The 18,753-nt window shown below is 37.9% G+C and overlaps 1 protein-coding gene across 4 annotated transcripts in view; it reads right to left on the reverse strand.

The window, feature by feature from the left end:
• The window catches only part of TBL1X (transducin beta like 1 X-linked), a 198,612-nt gene that overhangs the window by 8,193 nt on the left and 171,666 nt on the right, over positions 1-18,753 (reverse strand). For all 4 annotated transcript variants that reach the window (XM_048934276.1, XM_048934274.1, XM_048934275.1 and 1 more), the window contains 6 exons: positions 12,123-12,264; positions 9,233-9,296; positions 9,032-9,129; positions 7,473-7,533; positions 3,700-3,821; positions 2,190-2,264 (listed from right to left, as the gene is read on the reverse strand). In XM_048934276.1, coding sequence (XP_048790233.1) covers positions 2,190-2,264; positions 3,700-3,821; positions 7,473-7,533; positions 9,032-9,129; positions 9,233-9,296; positions 12,123-12,264 — 562 coding nt within the window. The remainder of the gene's footprint in view (positions 1-2,189; positions 2,265-3,699; positions 3,822-7,472; positions 7,534-9,031; positions 9,130-9,232; positions 9,297-12,122; positions 12,265-18,753) is intronic.

Here is an 18,753-nt window from a genome sequence, read left to right on the forward strand (position 1 = left end):
TGCTATGCTGGCCATTGCCAATGCATATATTTTCATACAGAATCTGAAGTTATTCTATTCAGAGAAATTCAACTTGCAGTTTGAGTCACAGAACCCAACAGCAGTCATCTTACAGAATAAGAGCAAACTCTTCTTAACTGCTTAGAATGTAGCAGTTTTCCCAACAGCCAAGTCAGATTTTCCTTTTCTTCCCAAACTCCATTTGTTTTCCTGGCATTTTTAACAGTATGGATGATGGAAGAAGATCAGCTATGTATGCAGTGCTGCACAGCCAAACAGTTAAATGCAAGATAAACAACATACAGCAGAGACAGCAGGTAACTTAGTAAATATGTTCTTCAGGTAACTGAGGAAATATGACTATGCTAACAGGACTAATTCACAGCAAGCACAGTAAGTCAAAAATAGTCCATTTTGGAAAGATACCAAAAAAAGTAGGAAGAATTTAACTCACTTGTTATAATTTGCACTGTGAGGGAAATGATAGGTTCTTATGATGACTTTTCAGCAGCATACCCAAGTCTACTTTTGGAAATGTTACACAAAACTTTTATAGGAGCCATATTCTATAGCTAAAAGGCAACATATTCCAAGAAGTCGCAGAAAAATATCAAAAACTAAAAAAAAAAGCTGGAGAGGATTTGTTTCCAAAGGAAGAACAAAATTTGCCTGAAAAGGATTTGCAGTCTCTGTCACTGAAGGAGTGATAGAGGCCTTTGGCTAGGCCAGTGATAGCAAATGACTCTTGTGCCAAATTCAGTCAGAAAAATGAACTGGTACCAACAATCCATGGTGGTTTTTAAAACAGCGTGGAACTGGGTCACTCTGACCATGGGGTCAGAATGTGTATGCAGAGTAACACTGGTTACTGCAATATGCTCTGTAGTAGAATACAAGATGAGGTGTCCTCTTTCTGTCTCTCCTAGCCCTATTTTCTGTAAATTTCTACTCCTCTGAATAGTCTAGAAAAATGTTTCTAGAATCCACAGGGAATGAGATTCCAGAGGGAATGTGGCGAAGACAGAACAGGATGGAGCAGAACACATTACATGGCTACATATTAAGAGAAAATACTCCAAAAAGCAGTGTTAACCTCACTCTCATCTACATTTATAGGTTTTGCTGCTGTTTCCATTCTTACACACAGGCTGTGCGCATACTAGAAATGCCTCTTGCCTTACCTGTGTTGATCAGCAGTGGAAAGCGATATGAGCTTTAACTCAATTATGTTATGAGAAATGTGTATTACTAGTGCAATTCTATTTGCAAACCTGTATCTTGCCTGGGATGTTTGCTTTGCCCAGAGAAAACAGTATATATTAACAGTAGCGTTGGGCTAGCTCTGCAGTCCAGAAGGAGGGCTTAGTTCTTACAATATAGATCTTCCTGTATATACATAGCCTTCATTTAACGCAGCTGGGAAGGAGCAGCAAGACTGAGAAGAGTTTGGGCTGGAAAAGCTCCATGACAAGAAGTATTTCAGCAAGCCCAGAGCCTCTCTGTACTAACAGTACTTTGCTGGTACAGTGCTGTGGCCTGGTAGCCAATGTTATTCCCAAGACAGAATCTGGATGAATCCCATCTACCTTCGAGAACCTAACAGAGGCAAGTAAACCAGCAGTACAGCTGCCTTAGGCTTCCTATACAATGAATGGATTAAGAAGTATTTTCAGAGAGCACTTCAGATTTTTGCTGGGCTCTGAATATTAATGTCCTGTCCCACTGCTCTGGCCAAGGCTTTTAGAAAAAAAAATCAGGTGACTTCAATGAAATTACTTTCAGACAGAAAGACTCCAAGGGGAAAATTCTTTACCTTTACTTTTTTTTTTGCAATAGACTGCTTCTCGGCATAAGGAAGTTGCCATGAACTTCCATTGACAGGCAAGCAGGTATATATATATCTGTATATAAATATACATATGTGTACATTTAAACTAAGAATATTCTGTGACAGTGACTTATCAGTCACTTGATATTTATTTGGATAGGATGTTTCAGTTTTCCCAGTGGCTACTTCTCTATTTTCAATCTTTCCCATTGGCTTTAAGAAACGTGTGATAAATTAAACTATTGTTCATGATGAGTATTCAGTCATATAGTATATAATTCTGGAGAAGATTCTGAGAAGATTGAAAACCAAATAATTTTTGTTTTTGCTTTCTGATCAGCAGGTGTGGAGATTATATTACCTTTAATGTCATATCATCAGAGCAAGATGCTAGTAGCATGCCAGATGGGTCCCACTTGATAGCATTAACCTCATTCTGAAATAAAGAGCGATTTTATTAGGTGAATATTCAGGTTACCCGCATTGTACTGGGCACCCAGCAGAGGGCGCTCAAGCTTTATGTCTCCAACAAGGTGAACTACAAATTGCAGCTCTGCTCCATGGGCGAACAAAACAAGAGCTGCCTCTGTAAGAAACTCTTTAAACATCATGTAGGAATGGTCACCATTTTGCGTTTGTGAAAAGCACACACAATCAGTCTTCTGATACGTTTTTTCTAGTGCAACCACTCTCAAACTCCTCAACTGCAAGGATTTAAATAAACCCTCAATCCAGACAGAATCATAACACATCATTAACTGATTTTTAAACTGAAGTATTTCTTAGCTTAATATTTAGCAGATCTACAACAGAAAATACCAGTGGGGCACAGAGTTTTGTGGACTTTATCATTCTTAGTATTGCAGTTCTACAACACAGGCCTCTCTAAAAGACTGTATTTCTGACAAAATTCAGCATACTGAATATTTCATGATTTTTTCCAGGTTAGTTTTTATAGCACTTTGCTATTAACTAAACCTAATGTATCCCCATGGCAATCAGAAAGTTTCTGGTGCTTTTTTGAGGGTCATACATCTGTAGTTTAACAGAGCGTTGCACAAAAAGGAAAAAGAATCTTTTTTAAAGCACAGACTGACTCAGAGTCTCAGTGAAAATAATCCTGGAAAACATGTTAATTTCGCTTTATCTGTTTTACACGTTTCAATTGACATTAAGAGGAACTGTACAAATATTTGAAAGCAAAATTTGGTCTGTGTGCAAAATGGTGCAATTCATATAATCATAAAAACCACCGTTCTGCAAGTAGGAACATAGAACTTGCCATAAAATGGCAGCCTAATGTGAGTTTAACCACACACTAGCTAAGGTCCCCAAAAGCATTACTTTTCTTTCCTCTGTGTGGAGATAGCCAGTTCTGGGAGTTAATATCTACATTACAGGTCTGTATCTGATAGCAGTTTTCTCATGAATGAAAGCTGGAAAAACTAGCCTTTAACAGGCACTGTGTACTAAAAAATGAGTTGTAAAATACATCTTGAACAGATATTAGATGAAATTGATTTTAAAACTGAACAACTGGAGGTAAACTGTTCTCTTCTTATTCATCGTTCTCACTTTCTGAAGGAAATTACACCAGTGGTAAACAAAATCTTATTTATTTATGTGCCTTCAGTCTGCAGCTCCTGCTACATATAAATAGTCTCATTGTTTAAGTTGCAGGTTTTGCCTCCTGCAATGATTTAGAACAGTTTATCCCTTCTCACAGGCAGTGACTCACTCCCGAAGAATATGTTTTTAGGGAAGCAATGGGATATAATGCCAGCGGCTCCAGAATGCAAACACATCAGCTGTCATCGTTATTATGTGCGGCTGTGACTTAATCACTAACATTTTAGACTTCTTAAACTTACTGTGTGTCCTTGAAAGGTTTTAACGGGACGATCACAGCCAAGTCTGCACACGTGAATGCACATGTCAGTGCTGCAGGAGGCAAAAGTAGTGTTGTTCTGCCAGTCTACATCCAGAGCAGGAGCTGTGAAGCAGAAACAACAGACGGAACATCAGGGAACACAGCAAAGAAATATTCAACCCCAATCATTTTCCTTCTGTCACCCACGTGGATCAAAGAAACTAAAAACTTGTTGTGGACCTACCACCTGCAACTAGTTGCAGGCCTGACAGACATTGTCTGAAATTTTCTCTTTTGCAGTGGGTGATTTAGATCTTTGTGCAGGACATAGCTGTGAGAATCTTTTGGACAAAAGAGGGCAAAACTATCCTGCTCACGGACCGTTCATTTCTCTGTAAGCCAGTCCAACCAAGCTGTTGGGAAAAAAAACAATTCTGAAGGAAGAAGATGATTTCAGCTGGGTTAGAGTTTGATCAGAATGTGAATGTCAGATACTACACACGGGAGGGAGGAGCTCGTGGCCATCTTCCTTTATACTCTGCACAACAATGAGTGCAAACTTGCTGCTCTGTGCAGGCACAAGTGGATCAACAATAATCTGTATTCAATTCAATCTGGCTGTGGATAGATTTAAGATCAGTACATTGATCAAACCTATCTGAAATCACAGGATGAGTTTCTGAAGAGGGTTTGTCATTAATGGAGACTGAACTACTGAAACTTTGTACATCGACAGCACCTCAGCACGTAACTGTAACTTGTGTGCAAAATTGTAAAAAATCACTAAATCTTTGCAGTAAGTGTTTCTGTGTCTGCTGCATGGTTGTTTTTTTTTTTTTTTTCTTTTTTTCAATTCAAGAGAGAGTTTTGCCGCCCTCCAGAGGATGATTTGGGACTTGCCAAAACACAGTAATCGTCATTTTCTGCACACTGGTGAGAAGTGAATGTCTCAGAATGAGACTGGTGTCTAGAAAGCAAAGTTGAATCTCTCTCTGGCAACAGTATAATGTAAGCTTGTTGTTAAAATAAGAAATGCCCTAATGCAAAGACGCTTAGAGAAATACTTTTATAATACAGAGGTAAAAAGATACCTGTTCTGCCCAGCCTATTCTATTTAAATACATTTTTTGTGTTCTAATTTTCATGAACTGTAAAATGAGACTGAACGTCACTTGACCATCTGATAGCTCTTTAAATGAGAACAGAGGGCTGGAATTGTTTCAAATACAAGTATTTATTTAGAATATTAAAGAAAATTCTTAATAAAGCTCTGTGACAGGTAAGGAATCCATTCTTTGTAGGACTGTAAAGGAAATCTGTGTGAGAGAGGCAGATTACTTAGAGATTCCCGTGAATCTCTAACAGTGAAAGATTTTGTTTCTCTAACTGCCTGTTTGTCTTTTATTTTTTATTTTTAAGCTGCAAGCTTAAATACAATAGGATAAGTTAAACTTGTATTACTGTTCCAGAGCAAACAAAAGATCTGTCTTCATTAACAGCTATATACCTTTGGGGCTAATATCTAGCATGAGACATGAGTTGAAAAGTAATTTTCTGAAAGCCACTGGCACCTGAAGCAATGGATTTGCATTACTGTATAATTTGAATTATACAATGTTGATAATTAATACAGATTCATTTATTAGTGTGGTTAATCATATGTTTACTGGATAAATAACTACACGAAACTGTCTAGAAAAAAAAAATCCAATGTAGATTTTGATGCAAGTAATTGAATTGCCAAAGTGTCTTCAAAACCACAGGACACTGGCCAATTGCTTGAAAACACTTAGAATGTCACCTAGTAAAAGCAGCAACAAGCCCTGAAGAAACGCAGCTATAATAAATGCCAAGAACAAATGTATTACAACAATTATCAGTTAATTCAGGCCACTTTGCATCAAATTTTGGTGCGTTTTAGAATGAGAAGCTCAAACATGGAGTTAATTCTTCTTAATGAGTCATTCAGAGCACTTAAATGTCTGAACAGGGGCGTAACATCAACAAGATGGAGGCCTTCAAGACCTAGATAAAGGAGTCTTAAAGTTATGACAGTTTTGTCTGCACGTGTGTAACCTAAGCAAGTGGTAAGAGCTGAGTAAAAATGTTGTTGTTTCTAGGCCAACCGCTTCGAGACTTCAAAGACATATGCAAAGAAGAATGCCACACAAGTATGTGACTAAGCAACTATGATCTGTGCAGGCCAGACGTTTAAATGCCACATTTAATCTCTGTATTGATAAGATTTTCAGATTCCAGATATGGTGAGTAATTTGCAGTCAGTCTGTTCTAGTGAAAAGGTGAAGCAAGAAGGTCAAGATGAGGTCTTGGCTTTAGAATTGTCTAGGGACAAAGATTTCTACTGATTTTAAGGGGCACGAATTTGTTCATATGCTTTTGGCCTATCTGTAATTTGTTGTTTTTTACATTCCTATCAAGACATATTTGAAATGACAAATTCAATTCAGTCATGTCTAATGGTCGAAAGACAGCACATAACAATTTTTCTTGTATTGCACTGGAATAAATATTAAAGTTTTCAACTTGCTAAAGGGAGAATGATGATGCGTCCCCAATGGATGCTGCTAAGACAGATACACTTCAGTGAACGTGATTCTGAAGAGGTAACCAGGTTCTGAACCCATAACTATTTAGATCAATAGCTAGGGATTAGTAAGCCTAAGAATTTCATTACCTACAACATTATACAGTGCAACATGTGGTTTAGTGAAACAGTTCTGACTGATCAATAAATGCTGCAATGAGAAAATGTGTCAACAGACACTGGCTCCTCCAAACTGACAACTGAATTAATAAACTTGGAGTGACAAAAATGTAGAGTATGGATCTGCTGTGTGCATGGACCAAGTTTTTGTCTTCCACTGAACAGTGGAAGTTTTTGCAAATAGATGTGAGTATTTGAGAATGAGACCAACTGGAAATCGAATTTAAGACTGTGGAAATTAACATCTTAGAATCAGAACGATGTGTTTTTTAATACCAGTAAGTACCTTGTGTATGACTGCTGTATGAAAAAATGATTAGTTACAATGAACCTTTATAGCATCAGAACCTGTAATGTTTTTGATGGCTTTAATCTCAGTTTGACTATGCTCATCAGAAATATTTAATTGTGACAATTTACCAGGTTTGGATTATGAATACAATCATCATCTTAAAAGTCTGATCTCATGTGAATTTATGATTACATCAGTGATTGCTGTTACTCAAGACTACTCAGAATCTATATCTTGTCTATATCTTGTATCAGAATCTGTCTCCTGTGTTCTTGAGAAGGACAAGATGTACAACTGATAGTCCAAGTAAGATTGCTGTTGACTTCTGATAATTAGACAAAGCAAATACAAAAGAAATTCAAGTGAAAACTAAAAGATGAGATATCCTTAAGGACCTTCATGCTTGCCACAGAGAATGCAAACTGTTGAGAGATCCGCATTTGCTTCTTTTTAAAGTTACCATTTTAACCTTGATACTACTCAAGTACATAGATAATGACACAAGCATTCAGCAGAGTAGTCTTGGCTGGCATGTAAATCCTTTTCTGGAGCTCAGTTTGACTTTCAAAGCTGCTTCTCATAGAAACCTATCCCACTTAAAAGGGGATAAAGCCAGAAACCACGCTACTCAGAATAGTTAAGGCACAAAAATACTAGTTCAAAATTTGTTTTTTCTCTGGCAGACAGATTTTTACAATAGGCTGATAAAATTAAGATGTGTATTGTACGTCAGTAACATGAGCTCTGCAAAGATTACCTGAATGGAAAGGAAACTGCTGTTTAGCTTCTCCTGTGTGAGCATCCCAAATTATTGTTGTCTGCATAAGGAAGAAGGGGGAAAAAATGGTTAGTGACTGTTCAGCTCAGAGAACAAATAGAGAGAAGAGTTCTGAGGGCCACTGAGAAGCAATTATAGAATTATTGACTGCAGAGAGCCTTGTGTGCTGTACAGCTGAATAAACAGAAATCCCTTCCAAATATTACAGAATAATTATCTAAGTGTGGGTATAGAAGTATCACCCCTATAGAGGAAGTAATGTAACTGCTAAAAATAGGCATATTCTCACTGAATAATGCCAGAGGACAGTACAACAGATTTATAATAAGCATTTTGTTACAGCTGTTTCAGTTATCAAGTAAGACTTCATTTCTCTGAAGATGCAAGTTGAATTTGACTGCAAACCTAAGTGATACTACATTTCTAATAATTAAATGATAACATAAACTGTTTAGCTGCAGAGTACCTACCACTTCCTGCTACTGTGGCAGGACAGACTGAAGTACGCTTTGCTTACTACAGGCTTAAATCATTCCCACAGCACACGTAAGCAATTTCCCAACTCAAAACTACCATCTAGGTGAACTGTCAGCTTACTGGCAGTATGTACTTTGAGGAAATAAATGAAGGCTGCCTCACCTTGGTGATAACAGATCTCATGAAGAATCACTGCTATTACTGGGAACTGTTGTTAGGAGACAAATGGAGCTGCATACGGGCCAGTATTGAAAGGAATAAAACTCAATTCTCACAAATTTCCATTTTTACAACTATGTGAAAATACAGATTCATCTACCCTACAAATTAGAGTGAGTCTGAGTGCATTTCCCTTGACTACTGGAGAGGAGCACTGTCTGTGCATCCCACTGTAACACAGGCCACGCAACTCATCACTTGGAAGTACCATTTTTCTCTCCATACTTTACAAAGGAAGCCAAAGATGACACACAAATCTAATTTTTCAGATGTCAAAAGTTAGGCAAGTGTTTATTTTCCAGTTTCAGTTTTAATGGATTTCTGCTCATCATCAGCAGTCATCTGTTCATTTTAATCTCTAATACGCACTTAGCTGAAACGAGCTTTTGCTCAATTTTCAGTTGAGAACCACCATATTTTGCATGTTTGTAAAGGAAGCCATATATATTTTATCCAAATACAACAGTTTCGATAATTAGATGAGCCAAAAATGCAGTCAGTACGTGTAAGATAACTTCCTTCTTGGAAACTGCTGTGGTTGATAAAACCATATATTTAAGTAGTAGAAGCAGTTCTTTCTTTCATTTAAGATGCTATTTTAAATAGGGAGCAAATGGAGAGTTTTTTAAAACAAACTTCCACACAAAAATTCACGTATTTATGTGAAGTCTCAAAAACGTTCTCAGTCACTTAACCCAAGGAAATCCAACACACATTAGAACAAATTAAAGAAACTCCCCACAGCATCTGGAGCACAAGAAAACAGTCTTATGGAATTCAACAGCACATGCTCACTGAGTCAGCACACTTAGAAGTTATAATTAAGTATTTTTACAACTCACTTTATCAACACCAGCACTTAAAATATAATTCCCCTTTTTGTTCCACTTCAGGGCAAATATTGGACCTTTATGTTGACCTAAGGTGCTTGCAAGGTTACCTGGAATAAAGAAAAAGTTAACATTATAATTTGTTTATGAATTAGTCAACTTATTCTTTATTGCTGTTAACTGTGTAGGACCATTGATTCTTGTTTGACTTACCATCTTCTGTCCATATTCTTGCAAAACCATCATATGAGCCTGTAGCCAATAGTGTTCCATCACTCTGTTGGGATGTATATAAATGTCAAAGGTCAATACTAGATGAAATCTGTTCCAACCAAAATGTTCTCCCCCCCCCGAGATTTGTGCATTACAATTTATAGGTAATCTGAGTCCACACAATAAAATGGACAGTATCATTATTATATAATCTAAACTAAAGGTTAGTACTGCAAATAGAATGAGGAAATAAAACCCTCTGATGGCACAGCTCTGAAAAACTGAGCTATGCCATCAGATAGAAGTAATTTATTCAAGAGGATTAGAAAAGGAAAACAAAATAGAAAAAAATTATTTGGGATTCTTCCAGATAACAAGCAGATATTACATCTCAGACATAAGAGACTAAGAATCATTAACTGATTCTGAATATCCTTAACAAATCCCAGTTGAATGAATTTCAGGCATCTACACTTAAAAGTAGAACCTAAACATATAAGCTACCTACCGTTACCACCTTGAAAGCTGTCTAACACAATGGAGCTGCTTCCAGGTTGCCCAAAGACTCCCACATGTGCTCAGAGGCACAATATCATGATGGGCAGTCTCAGAATTCTAAGTGGAACTTACAGGTTCTACTTATGAGAAAAAAAGCCTGGTAACTTTAACCAGCAAATTACATGTATCCTGCTGGAGGCAGATCTTCATTGAAGGATAACCCCTATGTGGCAATGAAAGATTTACTGGGCCAGAATGAGAGAAATCAAAAGGAACCTGGCTCTGGAACCAGCTGAGGTGAATAAGCACTGTTAGCAGTGGGCAATTAGTCCCTAAGCATTTTACTTCAGATTAAGAGTGAGATTCACCCCATTTACCTGCAGAAGTTCAGAAGGCAGGAGTTAGACTAACAGAGTAACCTAGTCTCCCCTCTAGAACTAGCAGTACTAACTGCTCCTGGAGTGTAATTCATGATCTTATTTGCTGTAGATTCTGCCCAGACCACCACAAAGGCACATGTCTTTTAGCAGGAACCTAGATGACCAGTTTAGATGGCTAAATATGAGGGAGATCAGCTTTACCCTTGGAACCAAAGGATCTGAATACGACTGCTAGAAATAACCTTTCCTGTTGTAACATAAATCACATAAAACAGATAAGAACTGATTTAATATATTAAACAAATTGAAAATTTCACAATGGAATATGATTAATATTGTAGTTCTAAATAAACAATAAAGGCAGATGACATTTCATGAATAAAAAATTAGGAAAAAGCATAAAACAGCTCTTTAAAACATATCTCCAACTCAACCCTCTGTAAGCAGTCAGAGTGGTTGCAGATTTAAGTCAAATATGTAATGATGTAGGGGAAAAAATATGGAAACTCAAGTCAACTTCACTGTACGTTTATGTGGGCCCCTGATACGGACAAAGGCAACAACAAAAGGGAAAAGAGAAGGAAAGCTCAGGGATTAGACATACAGTTTATCCAAATTTGTTATCAGTAACTCATATTCACTGGAGAACTGAAAGCACGTTGGAAGCACTTATGATGGTTAAATGAGGACCATTTAATTATATTAGGTACTAGCCCAATGCAAGTAAAGTATCACTTTAGATTGGAAGGGTATGGATCTGCTGCAGGTACTATTAGAGGAAGAATGCACTATTGACAACTTATCTCATAACTGTTCTGAATCTTTGCTTATTTTCTTCTTTCAACTTCCTTCTTCCTAATTTTCAATTCAGTTTTTCCTGACAATTTTTCTTTCCCATAATGTACACAGAAAACAAATAATACGCATTCTTGATCTTATCTTAGTTTGCTTTGTTAACTTACCTGCACTTTCTGTAATATTCATCAACTTTATTGTGTCAAATAAACAATACATAGGGGAAGCTGACCTGTACAGCTACCTTATCTTACACTTCTGTGAAGCATCTAGCTCACCTAGCACCAAAGGACAGTGATATTGCAGTAAAGATTAATCAAATCAAGACTCTGACCTGCAACTGAAACTGTATGTAACAGATGAGAATCCTTCCTGGTGCTTAGTTTTAAATTCATTGTGATCACTCTGTCTATACAACAAAAACTGTCTATATCAACAAAATGGACAGAATGAAAATGATCTCAAAATTAGTTAAGGTTCCTGCAAAGTCTTCTAAGTTCATTTTACACTGCTCAGCAGCAGAAAGGAGACATTAAGCAGTCTTAACGCTGTTCAAAGACACTGCCTAGCCACTGGGGATTCCTAAGAATACCTGTTTTCCTTTGCTCACTTCAGTTATCCCTGTGCAGTACTGTAATATCTAACATGGATAAAAGATTTTGCAGGATGAAGTTCAATAAGGGATCAAGTAATACAGTTTCACCTGGAAGGTGGATGGGTGAAAGAGAATGACTGCACATGTTCCTACCCAAACAGACTACCAGGTGAGCACATTTTGTTTCGTACAACATAATTCAGACAGGAGCGTGTCTTGATAGCTCAATCTCAGAAGAAGCTTCACTGGTGCTTACATCTCCTCACATGCCAAAACAGAATAACTATGGGATGCAAACACAATATTAATCAGCTTTCATTACTACACAGACTGCTTGTTTAATCTTCATTCTTAAAGTTAGCTGAGTTTATTTTTACTCATGCTCCTAAAAAAAGATACATAAATACATCATCATTAAGCTTGAAGATGGCAACTGTACTGGAAAATTAAAGCTTACAGGGGAAAGTTCAGTCTATTATGAGTATCTGAAACAAGAGGTCAATAGGTTAGGACAGAGGTTCTGGTCACCTCAGATATAAAAGATACAGAGCAGCAGCTGTAATTGACTCCGAATTAAATTTAGACAGTTAAAAACCACACACAGTCTTAGAAGCTAGCTTACATTCCAGTCCAGTGAAGTCACATCCTTATTGCTGGGGACATCATGTCCTCCTTCTCTTATACAGTGCCTCAAAACTAGTTGAGTGGAACCACTGTTGCTGTTCTCATTGAGATTCCATATTCTGGCAGTTGAGTCTCCAGATCTATAAAAGCAATTGCGAAGAGATGAAAACTCTTGGTGGCAATCCAGCAAACAAAGTAAAAAAACCTCTACTTATAATTGAGAAAACATCACAACCTTTCAAATGTGGCTTTTCAATTCTGCACTTCCTGCATTCCCCATACTGGCAAATATTTTTAGAAAAGTTAATAGATATTTATCTCATATCTATCATTTAAATCTACAGCATAACATCATTTGCTTTATTCAAAAAATAGCTGTACATTTGCTTGCTACCTACATTTTGCACTTCATACACATTGCCATTACAGAGATGGTCTTGGCAGCCCTTTACACACAGGCTGTGCTCACACGCTTCCCACAAAAATGGCGCACAGCCACATTAACCTCCTAATGGCAGACGGAGCCCTGGTGCTCCCCAGGGGGGCAGAATGCAGCATCATCATCTGCAGAGGTGCAATGTCACCTGGCAGCTGCCTTAGGGAAGGGGACCTCTAACAGTGTGACAAAGGTGCTACAGTGCCTGCTTCCAGGCTCTGCCTGAGGATTTTCATCTACTTTATAGACAGAATGTTTTCTAGGAAGATATGTTCATTGTAGACTGATGTTGTCTAGAAAATGATGTGAGGAGAAAGTGAAAAGTTGATCACAGTCTGCTCAAAAATTATACAATTATTTTCACTGTGCACAGATCTTCCTTCCAATAAAAAATGTCTCTGAGGTCAGAAATCAATTTCCAGCAGCAGGGTGGAAGAGATCATGTTTTCTGGTTTACTGGGATTTGCCTCTTGCCCTCCCCAAACCCCCCTTCTTTTTAAACAATCGATAACAACAACAAAAAAGAAACAAAGCAACCAAGTAAGATGGATTTCTTGCTGTGTCCAGAGGGTAATTTTCATTTACCTGCAGTAAGCAGAAACCTGAAGCATAGTTAGGATCTCTCCTATATTTCCAAGAATTCATACAATCAAAACTAAATGTTATTGTTGATGTATCTGATGTTAACTTTTCCTTGCTTTTAATTAGCGACTAGGACTTACTTTCCAGTACATGAGCAAGTAGAAAAAGTATTTTTTTGAAGACAAAAGTCCTGAGATCCATTTTTGCTTGGATAACCCATGTTTTACTGGAAAAGAAATCTACTACAAGAGAATTTTGTACTTTCTTGTGGTCTACTAATAAAACATTTAAAATGTTCATACTAAAGATACCAAGACAATTTTGAACACTTCCTACTTTTCAATGCAAATAATGACCAATAAAGCAACAAACTAGATTGATTTTTTGCATATTCTTCTATCAACAATATAGCCAGATTTTACATGAACAATATTTCAACAGTACAAGAAAAATCCTCTTTGCCTGTATCAGTGTCTCTGAGGTCTGCTGGGTCACTGCATGCCTGGGGAATGTGCCTCCCATCTCCTCACAACCTTTTGTGTCAAGCTGAGATGTGACTGCTGGCCAGGGCTTTGTCACAAGCTACTGCCATTCTTTGGCTTCTATGCAGCCATTCTTTGATTGTTGGCACACATCTTTCACATCGGTGATTAAGAAATAATTTGAATCAAGATAATTTTGGTCATCATATGGAACTATGAATGTCATACAGCTTCTCACTTCTTCAGAGGTTTAGAAAACTGAACAATTTTGTATGTACTGGCGGGAAAGTCCATGCAGTTAAACACAAGGCTCAGAAGATAAGGGGCATTTTTAGTTGCAATAATTTACAATAGTGGGAACGTAAATCTTTTATAGGCTTGGGTTACTCGTTAGCATGCTAAGTAGGAAATTCCTCCAGTGCTGGCTTCTACACTGCATAAGATTCCTGGCCAATTCTGCCCTTATTGTAATAATCCACTTTGCTATTGGACCCTCTGAAGAAAATACACAGCCACTTGGCTATCAAACACAATATCCTATTTGCTATTTCTAAAAGGGTTATGGCTTTGTTTTTCAACAGTTTTATTTAGTCAGTTTTCTGGCTGTGCTTGGGCAATCTTATTTTCCAGTATTTTAATTTTGTTTTTTTTCATTTTCTTCTTCCTAAGGCTACATAAGCTATTATGTGTTCCTGCAGAGAGGTTTTATAAGCCTACCAGTGTGTGGCAGGGGTATCTGTGTGTCTTCCCCTTTGTTGCTGGGGACAAAAAAAAAGAAAAAAAAAAAGAAAAAAAAGTATTCTCTGTTCTGGAAAGTATTCTGATTTCTGTTGAATGATTCAGTGAACCCTACCTTATTAGAGAACCATAGTTCAAGCACAATTCAGAAAGATATTTAATCTCCTTAGCCCACAGAAGCATTTCTATCTGCATGATAAAGCAGCTCATTCCAACATGCGAGTCATGAACACTTGAGTAATAGGTATACTGTTCTGCACTACTGAAGAATACTGCCAAATTTTAGGAAGGCTTAGTTCTGAAAGCATTTTACTTCATGCCCTTCAGCCCTTGTGTAACCATGAATCAAAGTAGAAGAATGCTTGCAGAATTTTATTTGTGATATATAAAACCCCTGTTCCATAACAGCCAGCAAAGAGGTTAAAACAGCAGCAGCGTCTAAAGGAATTTGCATGATTATTGAACTTTGGTACAGTCTTATAATTTATGGCTATTTTGATATGCAATATTGCTACATATCTTTAACACTTCTGGCTGAAATAGGTTGGATTTTTTATTCTATTTTAAAACAGATTATTAAAAGCATAAAGGAACCAACTCCACTTAATTTACACGCATAACTTTTCCTTAAAAAACAGGTCTCAGAGTAAATGCTTAAGTTTCCTACGGAGTCAGCAAAGGGAAATGCCTTAGAGGTATCCAGAGGGAAAAGCCAAGTGCATAAGCACAATGAGGAAGCTCACTGTCTGTCCCACTGATTCAGCAATATTGTACCCCACAATAGATAATTCAAATAGAACTTACCTAATAGCAGACTTGGTTGCATTAACAGATTTGATATGACAAAGAAATTGGCCCCAATTAAGTCAACTGTTAGTGATTAAGCACTTAAAATTAAATGAATTAGCACCTGGCATTATCTAGGAAAGTTTGCAATCCTCTCCTTCCAACTGGTAATTCAAAAGGATTTTTCCGGAGGGTAATTCACAGTAGGTAATAAACAGCTGATACGAGGAACACAGTAACTCAAAGCATTATATAAAACCCAGAGATGAAAGTTGAAACTGGCCCAGAAACTCTCCTGCTTCAGCCATACAGAGCTATAATCATAAGATCTTATGGACAACAGTTTTATGGCTAATTATTATGCTGACTACAGAGAGTGAAGATGCACACAGAGCTCTGCAAGACACAAAGTTCCCTTGTGTGAAAGAGACTGGTGTAGGTCAGCAAAGATAAGCCAAGAAACCTACTGTTGTGTTTTGGGAAGGAGGCCAGGTTCTTCTGCCTCACAGCCATGAGAATTACTTAAAGGGCATGGCTGGATGTAACAGAACAGAGCATGCTCTTGGAAACAGCGGCTGAATGTCCAGAAAGAAGCAACTTAAATTCAACCAGAAAAGGCTCCAGCAACCTTGACATTCACAGTCTCCTTCAATACTGAGAAATTCAAATAAGTTCAGGAACATTCTGGGTCACTAGACCACGACTTCCTATGCTAGCAAGCTGATAGATTGATTACAGAATTAGGGCTGTTTGAATTGGCACTCTCTGATGGGGCCATTAATGTGTATTGTTGCACACAGGGCCCTGACGATCTCTCTGAATATCTCCTGGGCATAGGGAACACACAGATAATCCCCAAAGTGCAGCTTGTGGGCAACCGCCCTATTTGGCAGCCAGGATGGTTTGCTAGCACAGACACAGGCCATACCGTGCCAGTTGGCCTCAATGCCTAGGAATATTCCCAGGCATGTTTAGTTTACTAATGTGGATGTAGCTGTTTCTGCACTACCCACGGAACACAACCATCTGTAATGATTTATGTATGCCACAAAATTAAAATACGCCAAAAGAAATTTCACGGAAGAAATCAGTTCTTTTGAAAGAAGGACAGCTGGATTTTAAGAGTAAAACTGGAATTATGGTTGGAATGGTCAAATCTTGACATTTGCCTATGCACGTATTTTTTTTTTTTTACCTTCTGAAAACACTACACACACTTATTTATTTTGGAATGCTCGTTTCCTTGACAAGGTGCAATTAATCCTCCTAGAAAACTGCATGTATGTACACTTTCCAAGTGTTCTTCTCATAAGCATCTGGTAACAGTCACGTCTTTGGTAGCCTTTACTGGTGACACCCGTGTCCTGATCCTCCATTTCCACACTTATGGGAATGGTGGAGAATGACAGGTAGCTGCAGAAGGTACTTCTTCTCACTGTTTGATCAGAGAAATTCATGTCTCCACATTTATTTTTTAAATAGCCCTTTGCCAAGTCCAGAAAGGATACATTCCTATACTAGCCAGTGCTAACCAGTGCCAGTAGTTGGGAGATCAAATACACAGCTTTCTTTCTATCCATGGGGTACTCACTAAATCTGGAAACCAATGTTGTAATTCCCTTACACAGCTTGCTTGAGATCAGGTTGTGAATCTGCACTGTTCTTCTCGTGCTTTGAAGATTACCTCAGGTTGCTTTCTAAATTGGCACTAATTGTTAGATTAATTACCTGTATAACTTAGGGTTTGCAGAAAACACTTTGCCATGAATTGAAGTTCAACTGTTGTATGTGCAGTGTAAACAGAACGAATGCACTACTTCACTTACTTAATAGTTAGGGTTTTTATGTGTTTTTTAAGGAGAAAACAGATGGGTACAATAAAGCAGATGGGGAGACAGAAGAAAAGTAAGGACTGGGCAGCACAACATGGCTATTACAGAATCTAACAATTCAGTGTTCTCACATCAGTCTAACTCTAGGGTTTTTTTTTAAGCAATACTTTGTAAAGGACAAATGGAACTGCAGCATACTAAAGACCTCAGGGAATTTCTCCCTTTTTTTAATTTGGTACCATAATATATAGTTTGCCTGTAGATGATAACATGCAGCATTTCTACACTAGACATCTCAAATATTTATTTGTACAATGGCATCATCAATCAGCTCTTTTCCTGCCATTTTTCCTGCACGTTTTATGCTATTTCAATAATGTAAGCTTCATAAGGCACTCATTTCTGCATTATCTGAGAGCTAACAGAATTCACTTACAAACAGACTAAAAACTGATTAAGATGCATATGAATTTGAGATATTCGCATTTTCAATGCGTTGCCATTAGTCTGCATGAGACACAGTACTTGACTGTACTTTCTGCCTATGCATGTATTTATATGCTTCTAGAATGAACAGTAAAGCCTACAAATAAAGACTTACTACCCTGAAGGGCAAAGTTTACCTGAAGGGATAATGAGAAGGTAGTCCTCTATCTTGGACATGTAACTAATGGTTCTGATTACTGTCCTCCAGCTTCAGTGGAGACTGTGCAAGATACCATCCATCAAGTTCAGGGAACATAAATTTAGGTTAGACATAAGGAAAAAACCTTTTACAGTGAGGGTGGTGAGGTAACTGGAACAGGTTACCTAGTGCTGTGGTGGATGCCCCATCCCTGGAGACCTTCAAGGTCAGACTGGAACAGGCCTGGGGCAACCTGACCTAGCTGTGGTGTCCCTGTTCATTGCAGGAGAGTTGGACTAGACAGCCCTAAGTGGTCCCTTCCAACACTAAGGATTCTATGATTCTACTACCCCTTTGTTTTATCCAGCCACCAGCACTCAGTGCTCTGCAGCAAAATTAAACACCCACTCAGTCGTCTTTTAAACTCTGCACACAGGGACTGTGAAATAGAGCTCATCCGTGTAGCATGGAAAGCACTGACAGTGAGCCAAACATCGGGAAGTAGATATCAAATTCAACAGGTGCTAAAACCAATAAGTGAAGTTTAAGCCCCTATACTGAGGAGTCTCAGCACCCTGTATAATGAATTGATAGATGGAAGAACTAGAAGAGAGGCAGAGCACTTGAGTAGATGCCTTACTTCAGCTGTGCAGGTACTCTCCAGAACAGAGTAGCATGTGCTGCTGCATCTCAGGTGCCCCCAGGTGTCCCTAAAGAATAATTTTTTATGGTATCCCTTCTCCCCTACATATTTTCCCCTAGATAATGTGCTTGTGATAATGGATCACCTGAAGGCTGTTTTCCATAAAATTCAAATTAACACCACAATGGACACGTTTATCATTACTAGTACACTGCCTAGAATGACTGGTATAAAGGAAATATTATTAGGCCTGGACATTCTGGAAATCAAATATGTTCAGCAAGATTCTGTTTTCTAAAAATCCACCCTGTCATCTGAGATCATTTATTGGAAACTGCTGTCTTCAATCTTGTAGAGATCCTGTATTGTTTCTCCAACCTGATATTTACTTCTGTTAATTTATTAGGGTTTGGTTTTTTTCCCCCCACATTTACTTGCATTCGCATTTTTTACTTTCATGTGTTAAGTCAACAAAGATCTCATAAGAAGATAGATTCTGATGATT

Source organism: Lagopus muta, chromosome 1 (assembly GCF_023343835.1).
Source record: "Lagopus muta isolate bLagMut1 chromosome 1, bLagMut1 primary, whole genome shotgun sequence".
NCBI classification, from domain to species: Eukaryota; Metazoa; Chordata; class Aves; order Galliformes; family Phasianidae; genus Lagopus; species Lagopus muta.